The sequence below is a fragment of the Neophocaena asiaeorientalis genome, unplaced genomic scaffold (assembly GCF_003031525.2).
Source record: "Neophocaena asiaeorientalis asiaeorientalis breed wild unplaced genomic scaffold, Neophocaena_asiaeorientalis_V1.1 scaffold62, whole genome shotgun sequence".
NCBI classification, from domain to species: Eukaryota; Metazoa; Chordata; class Mammalia; order Artiodactyla; family Phocoenidae; genus Neophocaena; species Neophocaena asiaeorientalis.
Window position 1 is genome coordinate 5,921,447 of NW_020175191.1, and position 19,936 is coordinate 5,941,382.

General features: G+C 38.7%; 1 protein-coding gene across 3 annotated transcripts in view; it reads left to right on the forward strand.

The window, feature by feature from the left end:
• WDR3 (WD repeat domain 3) overlaps positions 1-19,403 on the forward strand; it is a 37,014-nt gene extending 17,611 nt beyond the window's left edge. For all 3 annotated transcript variants that reach the window (XM_024764939.1, XM_024764940.1, XM_024764941.1), the window contains 15 exons: positions 2,029-2,130; positions 3,383-3,468; positions 3,632-3,767; positions 4,488-4,544; positions 5,560-5,660; positions 5,888-5,999; positions 6,146-6,280; positions 6,568-6,618; positions 7,142-7,207; positions 14,079-14,171; positions 14,653-14,700; positions 15,370-15,413; positions 17,052-17,180; positions 18,583-18,676; positions 18,970-19,403. In XM_024764939.1, coding sequence (XP_024620707.1) covers positions 2,029-2,130; positions 3,383-3,468; positions 3,632-3,767; positions 4,488-4,544; positions 5,560-5,660; positions 5,888-5,999; positions 6,146-6,280; positions 6,568-6,618; positions 7,142-7,207; positions 14,079-14,171; positions 14,653-14,700; positions 15,370-15,413; positions 17,052-17,180; positions 18,583-18,676; positions 18,970-19,125 — 1,410 coding nt within the window. In that variant the 3' untranslated portion in view covers positions 19,126-19,403. The remainder of the gene's footprint in view (positions 1-2,028; positions 2,131-3,382; positions 3,469-3,631; positions 3,768-4,487; positions 4,545-5,559; positions 5,661-5,887; positions 6,000-6,145; positions 6,281-6,567; positions 6,619-7,141; positions 7,208-14,078; positions 14,172-14,652; positions 14,701-15,369; positions 15,414-17,051; positions 17,181-18,582; positions 18,677-18,969) is intronic.
• Positions 19,404-19,936: the final 533 nt, after the last annotated feature.

Below are 19,936 nucleotides of genomic sequence, written 5' to 3' on the forward strand. Positions count from 1 at the left end.
TTCTCTCGGGCTCTAGATACACGGGCTTCAGTAGTTGTGGCTCACAGGCTCCTGAGCGCAGGCTCAGTAGTTGTGGCTCACGGGCTCCTGAGCGCAGGCTAAGTAGTTGTGGTTTGCGGGGTCTAGAGGGCAGGCTCAGTAGTTGTGGCGCGTGGGCTTAGTTGCTCCGTGGCATGTGGGATCTTCCCGGACCAGGGATCGAACCCTTGTCCCCTGCATTGGCAGGTGGATTCTTAACCACTGCACCACCAGGGAAGTGCGAGGTTTTTATTTTTAAGTTTTGTTTTCTTTGTGTTTTTTTTTTAAACCAAATCTTATGTCAAATTACGAAGAAAATTAAAATCATGACCTTGAGATAACTGTCACTAACATTTTGGAGATCAGCTTTTCATGCATCTTTTTATGAGCACACGTGTAATTGTGTTTTGAGAAGACTGATGATAAAAGACATTAAGTACCAGCATCATGCGTGGCAGATAGAAGCATTTGGTAAAGACAGCCTGACTGATGAAGTCCTGAGCTGCTAATCAGATTGGGAGATAACCATGAGGGAATAAGCAGACATGGATTTGGATTCAGGTTCTTCCCCTTACGAAATGGGTAATTTGGAGAAAGTCATATAACTTCTCTTAGTGTGTTTCATTATCTACACAATGGAATGGTGACACTTGTTTTTTGGCAGAGCCTTTTGTGCCAGATGGGCCTAGGTTTGAATCCTAGCTCTTCCACTTACTGGCTATAAGACCTTTTGGGCAAGTTACTCAACCCTGTGAGCCTTAGTTTTTTCATGTAAAATGATGTAAATAACCTGCCTCACAGTCTGCAAAGCACTTAGCACAGAGACTGGCTCCCAGCAAATAACTAATAAATAAGAACTAGTAGCAGAAGTAGCACGAATGGTAGTAGCAGGGGTGGTAGTGGAAATAAAGTGGAATAAGGTCTATGGAATATTTTGAAAAGTGCTTTGCAAGTATTTGTCATTATTATCCCCCTAAACTAATGCCATGTGTGCATGATTATTTTATTAGAAAAACCTATGTTATAATGGATATTTTTGGTCCAGCAAAAAGTGTAAAATAAGCTGGAGAGATTTTAGGGTCAGTGTCAGTGAAAGAACATTAAATTTCAGTTAAAAGTTTTCCTCAGTTTTCATTCATTCTTTTAACAAATGTCCATTCGCTATCTGCTATTGGGAAAACATTTTGCCCATTGCTTCAAAGACTATTTGTATGACTCAGACAGAATCCCTAGCCTAGTCTCTGTGCCATGCTGCTAACATACATGATCTCATTTAATCCCCACAACAGCTTAGAGGGGTTGGTGATATAAACTCCATTTTTCAGATGGAAAAATGGGCTCATGGAGATGAATTTACCCACAGTCAGAGTTAGAGAGAAGCAGCCCTGGGATTCAAGTCTTCCCCTTACGTTCTTTCCACCACATGTGCACAGGCTTGTCATAGAGCAGGCTTTGCCACTGTGTGTGTTCCGTGCTGGCACCATGACCACAGCATATACATGGTCTAAACAGGAAGCGTGGCTGATAGCTTTCTAAGCTACTGTGATGTTGTTTGTTTCAAGTTCATTGCCCTCCCTAGCATTGTAGGTAGTATTTCTCATTATCAGTGTATTCTAGAGGGGGAAATCGAGAGTTGGTTAAGCCAACTACCATAGAGGATAGTCCACTTAAAGGACTGATTAAGTTTTTTAAAGGTTTTTTAAGTTCCCCATTTGCTCTTATGTTTATTCTGATAATGCCTGTGGCCATGATATTTACCTTTTGAAGTTGAGGAAACCAGTGGAAGTGACAGTAGTCCTGTACTACAAGGTTGTACTGTTCCTTACTTGTACAGTATAGCAACCCTGCCAGGATTAACCCAACATATCCGTAGGGGATTTAACAACATTTATTCACAGAGGAAGTACAGAGCATGGACCGTGGAAGCCCGTTTCCTGAGCAGTTAGCTACATTATTGCTGCTTGGTTATGAAACTGTGTAGGTAGTGTGTTCATTTTGTGTCTTCCAAAGACAGGAAAGCTGCAGCTTTATGACTTGGCCTCAGGAAATCTGCTGGAGACAATAGATGCACATGATGGAGCTTTATGGTCCTTGTCTCTCTCTCCAGATCAGGTAACTAAACCAGATGTTAAGATCTGGGCTTCAGTACTCTGGCTGTACTTCCCATTTCTTATATCAAGTTCTGCTGCTGCCTAACAGGGATTTGTCTCAGGGTTTCTTTAAAGAAAGCCCACTTCTGTCTAATCTCTAGCTTTTATATATGGTGCCATATCTTGTGCCTGATAATATGAATAGCTGTCATTATGATTTGAAATCTTGTTCAGCTGCTGTTCATCATCAGCTCCATGACATCAAATTGCTTACCCTCCTGACTTTGTACCAGTGGTTTGTGATACTTCTTAAGAGGAAATACTTCCTGGGGCAACACAGTGTGGAGGATAGAGTAGACTTTTGTGCTCCCCTTTTAGTCCATACATCTATGACTATATAAATCTAGTGATTTTTTAGTAAATATGTGAACCTTTTCAAGTCAATAACAGTGTATTTCCCTTCAAAGGAGTCACCCTGGAGAACTGCGTACTTATTCCAGTAATGGTGCTGTTGCTCAGAACATTTTGAGATATTATTTGACACCTTAAGGGATTGTGGCCCATTTATTTGAATACTCCCAATGGTGGCAAACCTTCATTCATTGAAAGTAGATATTTTTGGAAAAAAACGGAACCTGGAATTTAGACTGGGTAATGCCATTTGGGGTCAGAAATGAAACAGCATTTAAAATTTAAATAGTAGCAACATCTAGCATTTGTAGAGTGTTCTCTTTTCCAAAGTGTTTTCACGTCCATCATGTCATTATTGTTATTTTCACAATGATTTTATAAACTAGGTAGTCTTTACAACTGCACCAACACTGAGGGTCATTATAAGGTTATTTTCCCATGTTACAAATCTCTGAAATAGCAGAATAGATATTTGAGATGTAGTTTTCTGACTCTGTAGTCCTTATAGCTTATACTAATACTAAAATGTGATAAAACCAATTGAATACTTCATAGCAAATTCTTTTGACTGTTGCCTTACCCTGCAGTGTTCATTGAGTCTTTCTTCCTGATGCTGAATGAAAGTATAACTAGAACTTTACACTAGTTATCATCTGACTACATTAGTCTCTGCTAGGAGTTCTCCAGTAGGACCTGTGGTAGCATCCCATAAAGAGCAATGAAGGGAGTTAAGGAAAAACCACATATCCTAATTCTTATCCCATGCCATTAAATAAAAATGGTCTTTTATACTATTTTGAGGTGTCTTATGAAAGTTTCAATACTAAGATATTTTTTTAACGGAAATGTCATTTGATTTTCAGCGTGGCTTTGTGACAGGTGGTGCAGATAAATCTGTCAAGTTCTGGGATTTTGAGTTGGTGAAAGATGAAAACAGTACCCAGAAGAGGTGAGTGGACATTTTTTATTTGTGTCCATTTTGGGGGAGCGAAAATCGGGAACCATTGAATGGGTTTTCGACATGTATTGATATTTCTGTTGAGCTCCAGAGGGTTTTTGGAATTTTTTTGTGCTTTCGTACTCATTTTTCTTGATGCTTTCCGTAATGCTAGGCTTTCTGTGAAGCAAACCCGGACCTTGCAACTAGATGAAGAAGTTCTGTGTGTCAGTTACTCTCCCAATCAAAAGATGTTGGCTGTGTCTTTGCTGGACTGTACTGTGAAAGTTTTCTATGTTGATACTTTAAAGGTACAATGGTTATGCCTATGGATATTTGCTTTCTTTCTGACTGACCTTGGGTTGAGACTATAAAGAAGTGTCCTTGAGTGTTCCCAGCAGTAGTATGTTTCTAAAAATTTGTGAATCAAAACATTGCAAGTACACTAGGAAGGCTAGGGTTTTAAAAGAATCCTTTGGTTCATAAATTTTGTTTAAAGCAAGTTGTATTTCATATGTTCAGAAAATCTGTGGACAGAAAATCCTGTCGTAGCCAGTAGTTTTAAGAGCGATGCTAGGTGTCTTAGGCAGTGATTCCACACTTGGCTGTAAGTCAGGATCATTTGAGTTGCTTTTAAAGATATAGATTACTGGGCTCTATGCCCAGAGTCTCAGTGGGACTGGATTGGGCCTGGAAATATTGTTGTGAAACAAGTGCTCCAGAGATTTCAGCTAAGAGATCCAGAGAACGTCTCTGTTCCATATTCTGACTGAGGGAATAGGCTTCTGCAGCAGCCCTGGCTCCACTATACTGCAGCATTCTTGGCAAGTGCATGCAGGAGTTGTATGCCGGTGACAGTCAAGTCACCTTCAGTGGTTTGACTGTCTTCTTTGAAACTACAGACATAAAGCAATCCAGAACAGTCTTAGCATTGTATTTAAAGTTATATTTTAGGTCTACAGGTAATAAATTATACCTGTGTTTTATAGACATGAGTTATTTATACTCTTTTTTTATTTTTAAATGTTTAGTTTTTTCTCTCACTGTATGGACACAAACTGCCTGTCATATGCATGGACATCTCTTATGTAAGTAAAATTTAAATACTGTCTCAGTAACAAGTTGTCTTTTCTAAAATGCTATCTTAGTTCTTGGCTTGATAGCTTCATCTTAGTATTTTTCAGTTTGTTGTATAACTGACTATCCTAAAAAAATCATACCTTAGATATATATATTTCTTTAATGCTTTTAGAATATTTTCACAGATACCTGAATTAATCCTCATAACCAACTCCCTGTTTTGGATTCCCCAAATAGTATTTTCTTGTATAAAAATAATATAATTGGTAGAACACCCTAGAATATGAAGAACTTTCAAAAAGGCAGCCCCCTTTGTTCTGAAGTATAATGTTTGTAAGGAAAATGGAACTTTGCAATATTTACGGTATTTTGCGTTATGTATACTTCTAGTCTCTTGACCAAAGTCATATTTTTTGTAATGTCTAGTTATGGTTAGGAGTGGCAATATATACTTAAAAACAATGTCTAGTCTGTGTAAAAGGAATTGGCCCCTGCTCTAGCTTGTCTGCACTCAGTGCATTAACAGAATAAATTGGTGTCAGAAAATATTTTCAGTTTTCTTGTTACGTTGACAGCAATTTGAACTAGGTGCTAAAACAGGAAAGGTAAGAAAATCAGTGATAGGAGACATGGCATAAAAAGGGCTAGGTCTTAAACATTCTATATAGTAGATTCTTTCCCAGCCTTATTCTTCTCTTTCCCTCTTCTCTCCCCCCAAACTCTATGACAGAGATTAGAGATTCTTTATTCTATCTGTTGAACAAAGTAAACATAACCTCCATCAAGGCATAACACTGTCCTGTAGCAGGACCAAAACATCTAAGCCACAGAGTTCTTGCTTACTTACAAGCTTTATAAGTAGATCTGTAGGTAAAAGAGAGGATGTAGGTGCTCTTGGTAAAGAGATGAAATTAATTTTTTGGCATTAATGTTTTTGAAAGAAATGGGATACATGTTCTGGTTAGCTTTTCTCCAATTAGAGTTTCAGATAATCAAGTAATGTTTTACTTCTCTTCCTCCTAGGATGGAGCACTGATAGCAACTGGCTCTGCTGACAGGAATGTGAAGATCTGGGGTCTGGACTTTGGGGACTGCCACAAGTCTCTGTTTGCACATGATGACAGGTAGGTGTCATCTTTTCAAAGACCTCCCGTTGAGTCACCGTAGGTATCATTTCCCAGGAGCATCTGTGTCTATTATTTAGTGTTCTCAGATAGTCAGAAATTAAAAATTCTAAAATATAAATAGTCAGACACTCTAGAACTAGCTGTTCAAAAGCTATTTATGTGTATAAGACTCTTTTTAATGATGAGGAATTTGATGACATTTGAGTACTTCTCTCACTTTTCAGTGTGATGTACCTAAAGTTTGTTCCCAAGTCTCACCTCTTCTTCACTGCTGGGAAAGACCATAAGATTAAGCAGTGGGATGCAGACAAATTTGAACACATACAAACTTTGGAGGTAACCTCTTGCCTGCTTTGCTTGCTCAGTACTTAAGAACTTCTTTTAAGATCAAGTGTTGATTTCCCACTAATGTAAGCAGTTAGCGGTCTATGAATAAGGTATTCTTACTCAGGATTTTTGTTTTTTGTCCTTTCTCTCCGCAGGGACATCACCAGGAAATATGGTGCTTGGCTGTAAGCCCCAGTGGGGACTATATTGTATCATCGTCCCATGACAAATCTCTGAGACTTTGGGAGAGAACAAGGGAGCCTCTTATTCTTGAGGAAGAAAGGGAGATGGTAAGGTGTTCAGCCTTGGTTACAAATGTGCTGGTGGGTGTCAGTATCTGACAACGCTGTCTCAGCTCGAGTTTCCTGTCTAGTGCTGTCACACCTCAGTCAGTGCAAGTCCATTGAGCTCCAAAAGATGTTTCCAAGACTGCTGACACCACTTTGGCAGCCAAGTGGAGACAGAGATGCCATAAGGGGGTTGGATTGTGAAAGAAGCAGCTTCTCACTGTCTCATTTCACTTCACATAGGGGTCATGTTTTTTCTTTGAAATTCATTCATATCTATCTCTTGTCAGCAAAGGGAAGCAGAATATGAGGAGAGTGTGGCCAAAGAAGACCAACCCGTAGTAAGTAAATCTTTCAGGACCCTCAGACTGTGTCCTGTAATTATCTTATTGGAATTTACTGTAATTTCAAGAATTTCTAATGGGATTAGAATTGGGACTAGATGTCAAAGTCATGCACAGCTGATACGGGAAGGAATCTGTGTAGTCCTTCCTAATCCAGCTGTATATCCTGATTTTATGGGACAAATGATTGACCAGATTTGGTATTGAATGATTGTCGTTCTGGCTTTTTTTTAAAGGAGGCTTCAGGCAGTTGTTTCACTGTAAATCAAAAATCAGAAAAAAATTGAGAAATTGGGCATTGTCTTTAAACGTGTTGTAGAGCAGGGTATTCTTCCGATAATGCATATAACACATTTAACATAGTGTCTGACACTAAGTACTCAGTTAATGGTAGCTGATAACACCATGTAACAGTCATCGTAACGTAGTAATGTCTGTTCTTTTCTGGATATAAGATTAATTTATTGGCTCTTTAACACCTGTCAATGAAATTGTTAAAGGATCTCTCTGTTCCTGGCAGGTTCCGGGAGAGACTCAAGGTGACAGTTACTTTACTGGAAAGAAAACTATTGAAACGGTCAAAGCAGTAAGTTGATACTAGAATGCAGTATCTCATTTTTAATTTTTTTTTTATTTCCAAAAAGTATTTTATTAAAATCTAAAGAAAAACACAAAGGAAATAATTATAAGAAATAAAAACAGCATGAAATTGCCCTTTTTCTAGATTTGACCCTAAAATCACCAAATAAGTGTTAAGAGCCCCTATTCGAATTCCTTTACTTTATGGCAGTAGTTCTCAAAGTGGAGCCCCCAGACCAGAAGCATCAGCATCCCCTGAGAACTTGTTAGAAAAGAAAATTCCCAGGCCCTAGCCCAAACCTACTGAATGTGAATCACAGGGGTGGGGTGAGCAATAAGTGGGGTTGTTTTTTTGTTTGTTTGCTTTTTTGATTATAGACTCTTTTTTTTTAATTGAAGTGTAGTTGATTTACAATGTTGTGTTAATTTTTGCCGTACAGCAAAGTAATTCAGTTATATATACATTCTTATAAATTCTTTTCCATTATGGTTTATCATAGGATACTGAATATAGTTCCCTGTGCTATACAGTAGGACCTTGATGTTTATCCATTCCATATATAATAGCTTACATCTGCTAACCCCACCCTCCTACTCCATCCCTCCCACAAAGCAGCCACAAGTCTGTTCTCTATGTCCGTGAGTCTGTCTCTGTTTTGTAGATGGGTTCATTTGTGTCATGTTTTAGATTCTACATATAGGTGATATCATATGGTATTTGTGTCTCTTTCTGACTTAGTTCATTTAGTATGATAATCTCTAGTTGCATCCATGTTGCTGCAAATGGCATATTTTGTTCTTTTTTATGGTTCAGTAGTATTCCATTGTACATTTGTATCACATCTTTATTTTTCTTAAACATCTTTATTGGAGTATAATTGCTTTACAATGTTGTGTTAGTTTCTGCTGTATAACAAAGTGAATCAGCTATATGTATACATATATCCCCTCCCTCTTGCGTCTCCCTCCCACCCTCCCTATCCCACCCCTCTAGTGTACCACATCTTCTTTATCCATTCATCTGTTGATGGACATTTAGGTTATTTCCATGTCTTGGCTATTGTGAATAGTGCTGCTATGAACATAAGGGTGCACGTATCTTTTTGGATTAGAGTTTTGTCTGGATATATGCCCAGGAGTGGGATTGATGGATCATATGGTAATTCTATTTTTAGTTTCTTGAGGAACCTCCATACTGTTTTCCATAGTGGCTGTACCAACTTACATTTCCACCAACAGTGTAAGAGGGTTCCCTTTTCTTCACATCCTCTCCAACGTTTGTTATTTGTAGAGTTTTTAATGTGGCCATTCTGACCACTGTGAGGTAGTACCTCATTGTAGTTTTGATTTGTATTTCTCTAATAATTAGCAATGTTGAGCATCTTTTAATGTGCCTACTGGCCATCTGTATTTCTTTGGAGAAATGTCTGTTTAGGTCTTCTGCCCATTTTTCAATTGGGTTGTTTGGTTTTTTGTTATAGAGTTGTATGAGCTGTTTGTATGTTTTGGAAATTAAGTCCTTGTCAGTCACATCATTCACAAATATTTTCTCCCATTCTGTAGGTTGTTTTTTCATTTTTTTAATGGTTGCCTTTGCTGTGCAGAAGCTTTTAAGTTTGATTATGTCCCATTTAATTATTTTTGTTTTTATTTCTATTGCCTTGGGAGACTGACCTAAGAAAATATTGGTACTATCTATGTCAGAGAATGTTTTGTCTATAATCTCTTCTGGGAGTTTTATGGTGTCATGCCTTATGTTTAAGTCTTTAAGCCATTTTGAGTTTATTTCTGTGTATGGTGAGAGGGTGTGTTCTAACTTCATCAATTTACATGCAGCTGTCCAGTTTTCCCAACACCACTTGCTGAAGAGACTGTCTTTTTCCCATTGTATGTTCTTGCCTCTGTTGAAGGTTACTTGACAGTAGGTGTGTGGGTTTATTTCTGAGCTCTCTATTCTGTTCCATTGGTCCAGATGTGTCGTTTTGTGCCGATACCATGCTGTTTTGATTACTGTAGCTTTGTAGTATTGTCTGAAGTCTGGGAGGGTTATGCCTCCTGCTTTGTTAGTTTTCTACAGGATTGCTTTGGCAATTCTGGGTCTTTTATGGTTCCATATAAATTTTAGGATTATTTGTTCTAGTTCTGTGAAAAATGTCATGGGTAATTTGATAGGGATCACATTAAATCTGTAAATTGCCTTGGGTAGTATGCCCATTTTAACAGTTTTCTTCCAGTCCAAGAACATGGGATATCTTTCCATTTCTTTTTTTAAAAAATAAATAAATTTATTTATTTATTTCTGCCTGCATTGGGTCTTCATTGCTGCATGCGGGCTTTCTCTAGTTGTGGTGAGTGGGGGCTACTCTTCGTTGCAGTAGTTCTAGTTCTGTGAAAAATGTCATGGGTAATTTGATAGGGATCACATTAAGTCTGTAAATTGCCTTGGGTAGTATGCCCATTTTAACAGTATTCTTCCAGTCCAAGAACATGGGATATCTTTCCATTTCTTTTTTTAAAAAATAAATAAATTTATTTATTTATTTCTGCCTGCATTGGGTCTTCATTGCTGCATGCGGGCTTTCTCTAGTTGTGGTGAGTGGGGGCTACTCTTCGTTGCAGTACACGGGCTCTAGGCGCGCAGGCTGCAGTAGTTGTGGCACGTGGGCTCAGTAGTTGTGGCTTGCCGGCTGTAGAGCGTGGGCTCAGTAGTTGTGGCACATGGGCTTAGTTGCTCCACGGCATGTGGGATCTTCCTGGACCAGGGCTCGAACCCGTGTGCCCTGTGTTGGCAGACAGATTCTTAACCACTGTGCCACCAGGGAAGTCCCTGTCTTTCCATTTCGTTGAATCATCTTCAATTTTCTTTATTAAGGTTTTATAGTTCTCAGTGTATAAGTCTTTCACTTTCTTGGTCAGGTCTTTTGCTAAGTATTTTAGTTTTGGGTTGCAATTTTGAAAGGTATTTTGGTTTTTTTGGATGTGATGTCCTGAAAATATCAATTAAGTCTAACTGTTCTATTGTGTCATTTAAGATCTCTGTTGCCTTGATTTTGGTCTAGAAGATCAGTCCATTGATGTGAGTAGGGTTTTAAAGTCTCCTACTATTGTCAGTTTTTCCCTTTATGTATATTAGTATTTTCTTTTTTTTTTTTTTTTTTTTTTTTGGGTCTCGGGGCCCTCAGGGCTTCTCATTGTGGTAGCTTCTCTTTGTTGTGGTGCACAGGCTTCAGTAGTTGTGGCACGTAGGCTCAGTAGTTGTGGTTCGTGGGCTCTAGAGCGCAGGCTCAGTAGTGGCACATGGTCTTAGTTGCTCCGTGACATGTGGGATCTTCCCGAACCAGGGCTCGAACTCGTGTCCCCTGCATTGGCAAGTGGACTCTTAACCACTGTGTTACCAGGGAAGTCCCTGTATATTAGTGTTTGTTTTATGTATTTGGGTGCTCCTATATTGGGTGCATACATGTTGATGAGCGTAAACTCCTCTTCTTGTATTGATCCTTTTATTATTATATAGTGTCTTTCTTTATGGGCTTTGTTTTAAAGTCTGTTTTGTCCAATATGAGTATTGCAACCCCAGCTTTCTTGTCATTTCTGTTTGCATGAAATATCTTTTTACATTCCCTCCCTTTCAATATTTCATCTTTGTCCCTTTTTCTTTGTTTTTCCTTTTGTGGTTTGATGAGTTTCTTTCATATTATATTCTTTTCTTTTTGGTTTTTGTGACTCTATTGTATGTTTTTCATTTGTAGTTATCCTGTTTTTCAAGTATGTTAACCCCGTCCTATATCTACTTGCCTTAGACTGGTAGTCATATAGGCTCAAACACATTCTAGGAAATGAAAAAAAGAAAAATCTACCTTTTCTTACTCTCCTCACCCACATTTTATGATTTTGATGTCCTGTTTACATCTTCACGTTCATGCTTTTGCTATTCATTGTGGTATCATCACGTTCACAAAAATTTTATTTTTTAATCTGTGTACTGGCTTATTTATGTGAGTTGTTTTCCAATTGTGAATTTTCTCTTCCCTATATATTCTTCCTACTTTTCTGCTTAGAGAGGACCTTTCAATATTTGCTTCAGGATAGGTTTAGTATTGCTATATTCTTTTAGTTTTTGCTTGTCTGAGAAATTCTTTATCCCTCCTTCTATTCTAAATGATAATCTTGCTGGCTAGAGTATCCTCGGATGCACATTCTTCCCTTTCAGGACTTCGCATATATCTTGCCACTCCCTTCTGGCCTGCAGTGTTTCTGTAGAGAAATCTGCTGATAGCCTTATGGGGGTTCCCTTATAATTAACTGTTTTTTTCCTTGCTGCCTTGAGAATCCTCTTCATCTCTAACTTGTGCCTTTTTTATTATAATATGTCTTGGTGTAGGTTTGGGTTTACCTTGTTTGGGACCCTCTGTGCTTCCTGTACCTGCTTTATCTGTTTCCTTCTTTAGGCTTGGGAAGTTTTCAGCCATAATTTTTCAAATACATTTTCAGTCCCCTTTTCTCTTCCCCTTCTGGAATCCCGATTATGTGTAGATTGGTACACTTTATATTATCCCATAGGTCTCTTATATTGCTTTCATTTTTTTCTCATTTGGCTTTCTGTCTGCTGTCCTGATGGGTGATTTCCATCATTCTATCTTCCAGGTCACTTATTCGTTCTACATTATTTATTCTGCTGTTCGTTGCCTGTAGTTCAGTTTTTGTCTTGACAAATGAGTTTTCTAATTTTTCTTGGTTCCTCTTTACTGTTTCTAGTTCCCTTTTATAGTACTTTGCATTTCTGTTGATAGCCTTTCTTAATTCCTTCAGTATTTTCATTATCTCCTTTTTGAAATCAGTGTCTGTTAGACTGAAGAGGTCTATCTACTGTGGTCTTGGAGGGCTCTTTTTATGTGGGAGCATCCCTGTGTAGCCTGTGTGGGTTTAATATTTTTGGTGCAGGGGCTGATTTTCGTATGGATGCCTCTTTGCTCAGCGTGTGCCGGCCATTATCCCCTTAATAGAGGGTGTGCAGATGCAGTGTCTGGTGCCTGGTCGTGGGGTTCTCAGCGGCAGTGGTGGCTCATGTGTGACCCCGGAGCAAATGATGGGAGCAGAGGCAGCTCATGATCACTCTTGGAGCTCATGTAGGCCGTGTCCTGCCGCCTGAGAGCTCGCTCAGGGAAAACGGCTGCAGGGTGGCTCCCGGGCCTCCCCTCGCACACTGCCCACACAACAGCACCTCTCCGAAGCCCAAGTTTCCACACCCAGCCCTTGCCCGTTCTGGCAGACGTGCATCTCAGGCTGGGGAGTGTAGAGCAGGTGCACTGACCCTCTGTGCAGGTCTCTATTCTAGCTGCTGCAGATCGGTTGCTGTTTTCTCCTCCAAAGCTCTGAAGCGCTCCCTCTGTCCTGGCTGATCTCCCTGCCGGTGAGGGCACTTCCCAGGATGCAGGAACCTTTCTTGTTGTTTCACAGCTCCCTGCCTGGGGCGCAGGTCCTGACCCGATGACTTCCTTACTTTCTTTTTTTTTTTTTTTTTTTTTTTTTTTTTTTTTTTACTTTTGTCCTACCTGGTTACATGGAGATTTTCTTTGCCCTTTCAGGGGTCTGAGGTCTCCTGCCAGCATTCAGTAGACATTCTGTGAGAACTGTTCGACATGTAGATATGTTTTTGATGTAGTTGTGGGAGGAGGTGAGCTTCACGTCCCTTCTACTCTGCCATCTTGATCGCTCTCCTGTATCTCATTTTTATTTTTTAAAATTTATTTATCTTGGGCTCTGTTGGGTCTTCGCTTCCGTGCGAGGGCCTTCTCCAGTTGCGGCAAGCGGGGGCCACTCTTCATCGCGGTGCGCGGGCCTCTCACTATCGCAGCCTCTCCCGTTGCGGAGCACAGGCTCCAGACGCACAGGCTCAGTAGTTGTGGCTCACGGGCCTAGCTGCTCCGTGGCATGTGGGATCCTCCCAGACCAGGGCTCGAACCCGTGTCCCCTGCATTAGCAGGCAGATTCTCAACCACTGCACCACCAGGGAAGCCCCTGTATCTCAGTTTTAAATAGGATCCCAACCAGATAGGCCTTTTGTGGCAAAAAGTTGATGAAATTTACAGATGAAGATCATAACCTCTGTTTTCCTCCCTTGTAACCAAGGACAGAAGTAGTGCTGAATCTGTTGGATCAGTGCCTGGTTTCTAGAAAGGAAAGTTTGATCTCCTGAAAGTGGCACCTCTCAGGTGTTCCTGGGAGTTGCCCTACTCAGTGTGTCCACTTGTAGTCTCACCTGAATCCACGACCCAGTCTCCTTGTAAATTAAAAAGGAAAAATCAGGGACTTCCCTCTGGCGCAGTGGTTAAGAATCCGCTTGTCATAGTAGGGGACATGGGTTCAATCCCTGGTCTGGGAAGATCCCACATGCTATGGAGCAACTAAGCCCATGCACCACGACTACTGAGCCTGCACTCTAGAGCCCACGAGCCACAACTACTGAACCCACGTGCTGCAACTACTGAAGCCTGCATGCTCTAGGGCCTGCATGCTGCAACTAAGCCCGCGTGCTGCGACTACTGAGCCCACATACCTAGAGCCTGTGCTCCGCAACAAGAGAAGGCACCACAATGAGAAGCCCGCGTACCGCAACGAAGAGTAGCCCCCGCTCACCGCAACTAGAGAAAGCCTGTGCGCAGCAGCGAAGACCTAATGCAGCCAAAAATAAGTAAAATTTAAAAAAAAACAAAAAAAACCCCGAAGACATCTTTGAATGCTGTTTGGCACACTATTGGCACATTTTTATTAAACTGATTCAAGCAATTTCATTTGGTAACTTTTCGTCAGGCCTTTTCAGTGTTGTGGGATGGTGAGTTTGTTGTGATGACTTCTGTCCTTTGCCATCATCCGTGTAGGCTGAGAGGATCATGGAGGCTATTGAGCTATACCGAGAAGAAACTGCAAAAATGAGAGAACACAAAGCCATTTGTAAAGCTGCAGGGAAAGAGGTAAGACAGTCCATTAAGTTATGGTCTGAGAAACATTTATAAATGGAGACAACTCCTGAGGAAAAAAACATCATTTGGGGATTTATTAACTCAGATCAGGAAATGGGATAAATGTAGTAGAATCTTTTCTAATTCAAACATTAGAAGGAAGGAATTGAGAAGCTTTGTCTTAATAAAAAGCCAAGGATAGTTAATTTGAGATCATGGTGATTGTTGTATTGAGTTAAAAACCCAGATTCCTCCTTTTGTTTGGGAGGCAGGGTAAACATTTCGGATTTCTAGATGAAATGTATTGCCCAGACTCATTCATAAATAAGCAGTATTGAAACTAAAAGTTATTATTAAATAATTTAATAATTCTTCAGGGTCAGTTTTTAGGGTCTCTCTTTTCAAAAGTGCAAAATATTGTTATGACCCTGCCTGTGATAAGCACTATCAAAGGCTTGTTTTTTAATGACTTGATTTAATAATTTCTTCATAGGTTCCTCTTCCCATCAACCCCATCCTGATGGCTTATGGCAGTATCTCTGTGAGTAGACAAATGGTTTCCCCTTGGTTATTCTTAGGTTACTTTCAGGCACAAGAGAGGAAGTGAAGAGGCGTTATGATTTTAGAATAGACATATTGGGAAATACTTTGTCATTAAAAATCTCTTGAATGCTGGAATCCTCTAAGACATTTTGTATTTCAAAAGGACCATTTTAGTGTAACTTCAAGTCATCCTTTCTGGTTGGACTGGACTGGCATTCTTTTTTTAGTGCTTATTTATGTTTAGTATCCACAGCCCTCTGAAGAGTCTGTTCATTGAAACTGAAGTTTTTGGAGGAAAAGTTGATATAAATTAGTCAGATAAAAGAGGAGAGAGGGAGAATACTGGGACAATGTATGCTTTTAGTGATCTTTAATTACTCAATACTTGCATGTTTCATTCATCACAATAGTAATGTGAGTCAGTGTGTCTTCATTTTATAGATAGGAGATTGTTCTGACTTACAGATCGAAGGGAACATAGTTGATAAGTGGCAGAGCTGGATTGTGAACCCAGATCTGACTCAGTCTAAGCCTGTGCACGTACTGCCCTTTTTAGAACAGTTTCTCATAAGAAGGAGAGATATCCCTGGTTTTCAGGAGATGGAAATTAGAGAGCTTCAGGTAAGAAATCAAGAGTATCACTAATGCTGTCACACTTCCTTTATAGCCTTCAGCTTATGTGTTGGAGATTTTTAAAGGAATCAAGTCAAGGTGAGTGCCGATGCACAGTTACTACAGCTAATACCATTTACCGAACATGAGATAAACAGACATTATAATTGATGGTTATCTTCTTTAGAGGTTTAACTATGTCAAAATTTTGATGGAAAATAATTCATTATAATGTTCTTTTTGAATTAGAACTAGAAGGTTCCTCCTAAAATATGAAGGGAGATATTGAATACTTTTAAAAAGCACAAATGAAGGGCAGTGCTACTTTATATCATAGGTAATGAAATCATCTATAATTCAGTCACAGGTACCAACTGCTAACATTTTTTGTTGTATATTTCCTTTGGCTTATTTTCTGTATACATACACAGTTGGAATCATATGTATACATTTTTATATCCTGTCCTTTTTCACAGAATATTTCCTGAGCACTTGCTCACTTTAGTAATATTCTTCAAAAACACATCATTGAATTAGTTCAAAATATTCCATTGTATATATAGTTACTATTGGGTGGTGCATATGTGTTTGGCTGTTACCAATACTGCCTTAGTAAACACCTTTATATATAAATTTTTGTCATCATCATTGATTATTTTTCTTAAGGGTCCTAGCAGTCTATTAACTAATCAATGGACATGAGCTTTTTAAAGGTTTATGTTGCTTAATTACTGTCAGAGTGCTTGTAATGACTTTTACCAGCTTTTAAAAAATTCTTTGCTGGTTTGAGAGGCAAAAGGTGGTACTGCATTATTTTCCTTTTTAATTAACAAAGTTAAAATTTTATTATATTTGTTGGCCATTTGTATTTTTTCCTGTGAATTTTTACTTTCCTTTTCTTGTGCTTTATAGTTGTTTCTCTTACCGGTTTTTTAAGAATTTTTTTATATCTTTTGTCATTCATTTTTGAAATAATATTTGAGTTTGATCTACTGAGAGTTATCATTTTTTTAATAACAAATCACAATATCTGAGTTTCCCATACGAGAAACAAACAGGACCTATCTAAGATAATGAAACTTTGCTAGAGAAATGTAAAAGAAAATTTAGAGTAATGGAGGTACGATGCATTCCTAGATGGGAAGATTCTGTGTTTTAAAGATTTGGTTTTTCTTAAACTAGTCTATAGGTTTGTGATCCCAATTGAAATCCTCTTGAGAGTTCTAGTTGGAATTGATGAAATGATAATAGAACTAGCTCAAGAAAAGTAAAACAAACAAGAAAAAGAACAAGAGGGAGCTGTTCTCCTAGATTAAAAAACTGTAAAAATGCAAAATTAAAACAGTACAGGATTGTTGTCAGAATCAGTTATGAAAACAGACTCTAAAGCCCTAGAACACTCTATGATATAGAGGGACTCAATAAATGGTAAAAGAAGTATCATATAAAGATGGGATATACAACAAAAGGCTTTAAAGAAATTGGTTATCTGAAAGAAAAACAGATTCTCCTACCCTGCCATGGACCAGAATGCATCAAGTAGGTTAAAATACTAAATATAAAAAACCAAAACGTTGAAAAGAGAGAACCATTCATAATACTGATGTATGTTTAACTCTGGATGGGTAAGATCTACTCAAGTATAAAAGTAGAAGAAAAAAATAGGAGAGGAAAAGATTTTTAAATTGACCATGTTAAGAAACGTGGCATTTTTAATGTTTATTTTTTCCTCTTCAGTGAGCTGGAAGAATCTCTGCTTGTGCTGCCTTTCTCTTACGTCCCAGACATTCTTAAGCTCTTTAATGAATTCATCCAGCTGGGCTCTGATATTGAACTTCTATGTAGGTGCCTCTTCTTTCTCCTCAGGTAACGTCCTTTCCAAAAGAATATCATGTCTTATCTGCATAACTGCTCCAGTAGTGCCTCACCTGAAGCTGTCCATGCTTTGGGATTAAGAAATGTGATGTTTCCGTTTCAGAGGCTGTTGGGAATTTCAGTGCTGCCTGACATAATTCTTATCCTTTGGAGTCAGTCTTGCTCGTAAAATGCAGATAGTGATGACCCAACTCTAAGTAGCATGAGGTACTATGTTGCTAAGGATGCTCAGGCAGGCAGAGGTCTCCAGGTTACAGTCTAAGGTAGCAGCTCCGGTTCTAGTTAGTTTGCTGAAAGCCCATCTCTGAATAGCCAGTCTGCCTCAGTGTTTCTTTTTGACTATTGAGTTTAAACTAAATGGTTTTGTTTTCATAATAGCATTTTAAGGAGTAGTCAGTTTATTTCCCAGGTCTCTACAAGTACAAATGGAAGGATAGGGGCATATTTGGAGGGAACTAAGAAACATAAAGAAAATGTTCATTAGATTATATTCTTAAATAGGAAGAATTCTTATTAATATGTAACAGAGGGAAAATATATTTACAAAGGCGTAATATATTCTTATCTCCCACTCTGTCCCCCAGTCTCAAGCTGTTATATCAGAGGACAGGAATAGAGGCAAATTTGAACATTCCTTAAAATGCTATTAATTAGGAAATCAGAAACTGCTCAGCCAATACCAAATAGTTAAAAAGAAAACAGGTGTATTTGGTGAATTGGCCTTTTTTCATGATCATTAACCCTTCATTCCTTTATTTCTTTCAGGATAGTAGCAAATGAAGAACAATATGTTTATATTATTCCGTTGTCATATTTACAGTTTATTTTTTAATTGCTATGGCATATGTGCTATTGAATCGGGGTTACTGATTCTAAGAGAAACACAGTGAATGTTTCTAGCATATTGGGGTGGTAGATGGGTGCTACCTCACAGGTAGATATGGCAGGTCACAACTGAGGGTGAGGGTGAATGTGGAGGTTAAAGGAGCATGAATCATCAAGGGCATCTTGGTACTCTAGGTTAGAGTTTGATCATCTCTTTTTTTGGCTGAAATATTAATAAATCTTTGAGTTAGCAATTCTTAGAAGGCTCATTTTCCTCTGATCGTTCCATAGAATGCTGTTGTCAAAATCTGTGGCCACCGGGTAGATTGCAGAGTCAGCTTTGCAAATGAGTTGAATGTTAGGATAGTATTTTAAAAATTGTTATTGGCTAGAACTGAATAGTAGGAAGAAACTTCTTTAGTTTTTTGTCATAGAAGCATTTCTGTATTCCCATGATCGGCAAAGTGTTTTTTTTTGGACATTTTGTCTGTTTGCTAGTTCTAGAAGGGATAGGTAGAGCTAGAACCACCATCCTTCTTTGTGACATGCCTGGTTTTATTTTTGTTAGGATTCACTTCGGCCAGATCACTAGCAACCAAATGCTTGTGCCAGTGATTGAAAAATTAAAGGAAACAACTATTTCAAAAGTCAGCCAAGTCCGGGTAAGTATCTTCGCAGAGACAGAACAAGGAGGGGAAAATTCTAGCGTGTATGTTACTTACAAGTAGCATAGTGTGATGTGCCCTATCTTTGGTGATACTGACCTGACATGCATGTATATTTAAGATGAGGTTTTTGTTAGAGCTAGTAGACAAAAAAACAAACAAACAAGGAAAACCCTTAGGGAAGGATGAGTAACAACACATGAAGCTTTGGTTCCCCTGACTCACATATGCTGTGATATTGAACTGAATTGAGAGGCAGTTTATTTAATCTCTCTTGTATTCTTTCTCAGGATGTTATCGGCTTCAACATGGCAGGTCTTGATTATCTCAAGAGGGAATGTGAGGCAAAAAGTGAAGTTATGTTTTTTGCTGATGCTACCAGCCACTTGGAAGAAAAGAAGAGGAAAAAGAAAAAGAGGGAGAAGCTGATTTTAACATTGACTTAGAACTGAAATGTGGTGCCTTTTTCAACTTTTTCTTGAAAAGGCCTTCCAAACTAAGCAGCAGAACCTATGAATGATCTTATTTGGAATTTGGGTCTTTACAAATATAATTAGTTAAGATGGGTCATTCTAGATAAGATTAAATCCAATGATTTGCTTTTATAAGAATGCCATGTGATGGACAGCTACATGTAAAAGAATGAAATTAGAACATTCTCTAACACCATACCCCAAAATAAACTCAAAATGGATCAAAGACCTAAATGTAAGGCCGGACACTATAAAACTCTTAGGGGAAAATAAAGAACGTCCTTTGACATAAATCTCAGCAATATCTTTTTGGATCCACCTCATAGAGTAAGGAAAAACAAAAATAAACAAATAGGACCTAATTAAACTTAAAGCTTTTGCACAACAAAGGAAACCATAAACAAAATGAAGAGACAGCCCCCAGAATGGGAGTAAATATCTGCAAACAAAGCAACCAACAAGGGATTAATCTCTAAACTATACAAACAGCTCATGCAGCTCTACGTTAAAAAAAAAAAAAACAGGCACATGCAAAGATGCTCAACATCACTAATTATCAGAGCAATGCAAATCAAAACTATAATGAGGTACTACCTCACATTGGTCAGAATGTCCATCATCAAAAAGTCTACACACAATAAATGCTGGAGAGGGTGTGGAGAAAAGGGAACCCTCCTACACTGTTGGTACCACCACTATGGAGAACAGTATGGAGGTTCCTTAAAAAACTAAAAATAGGACTACCATATGATCCAGTAGTCCCACTCCCAGGCATATATCTGGA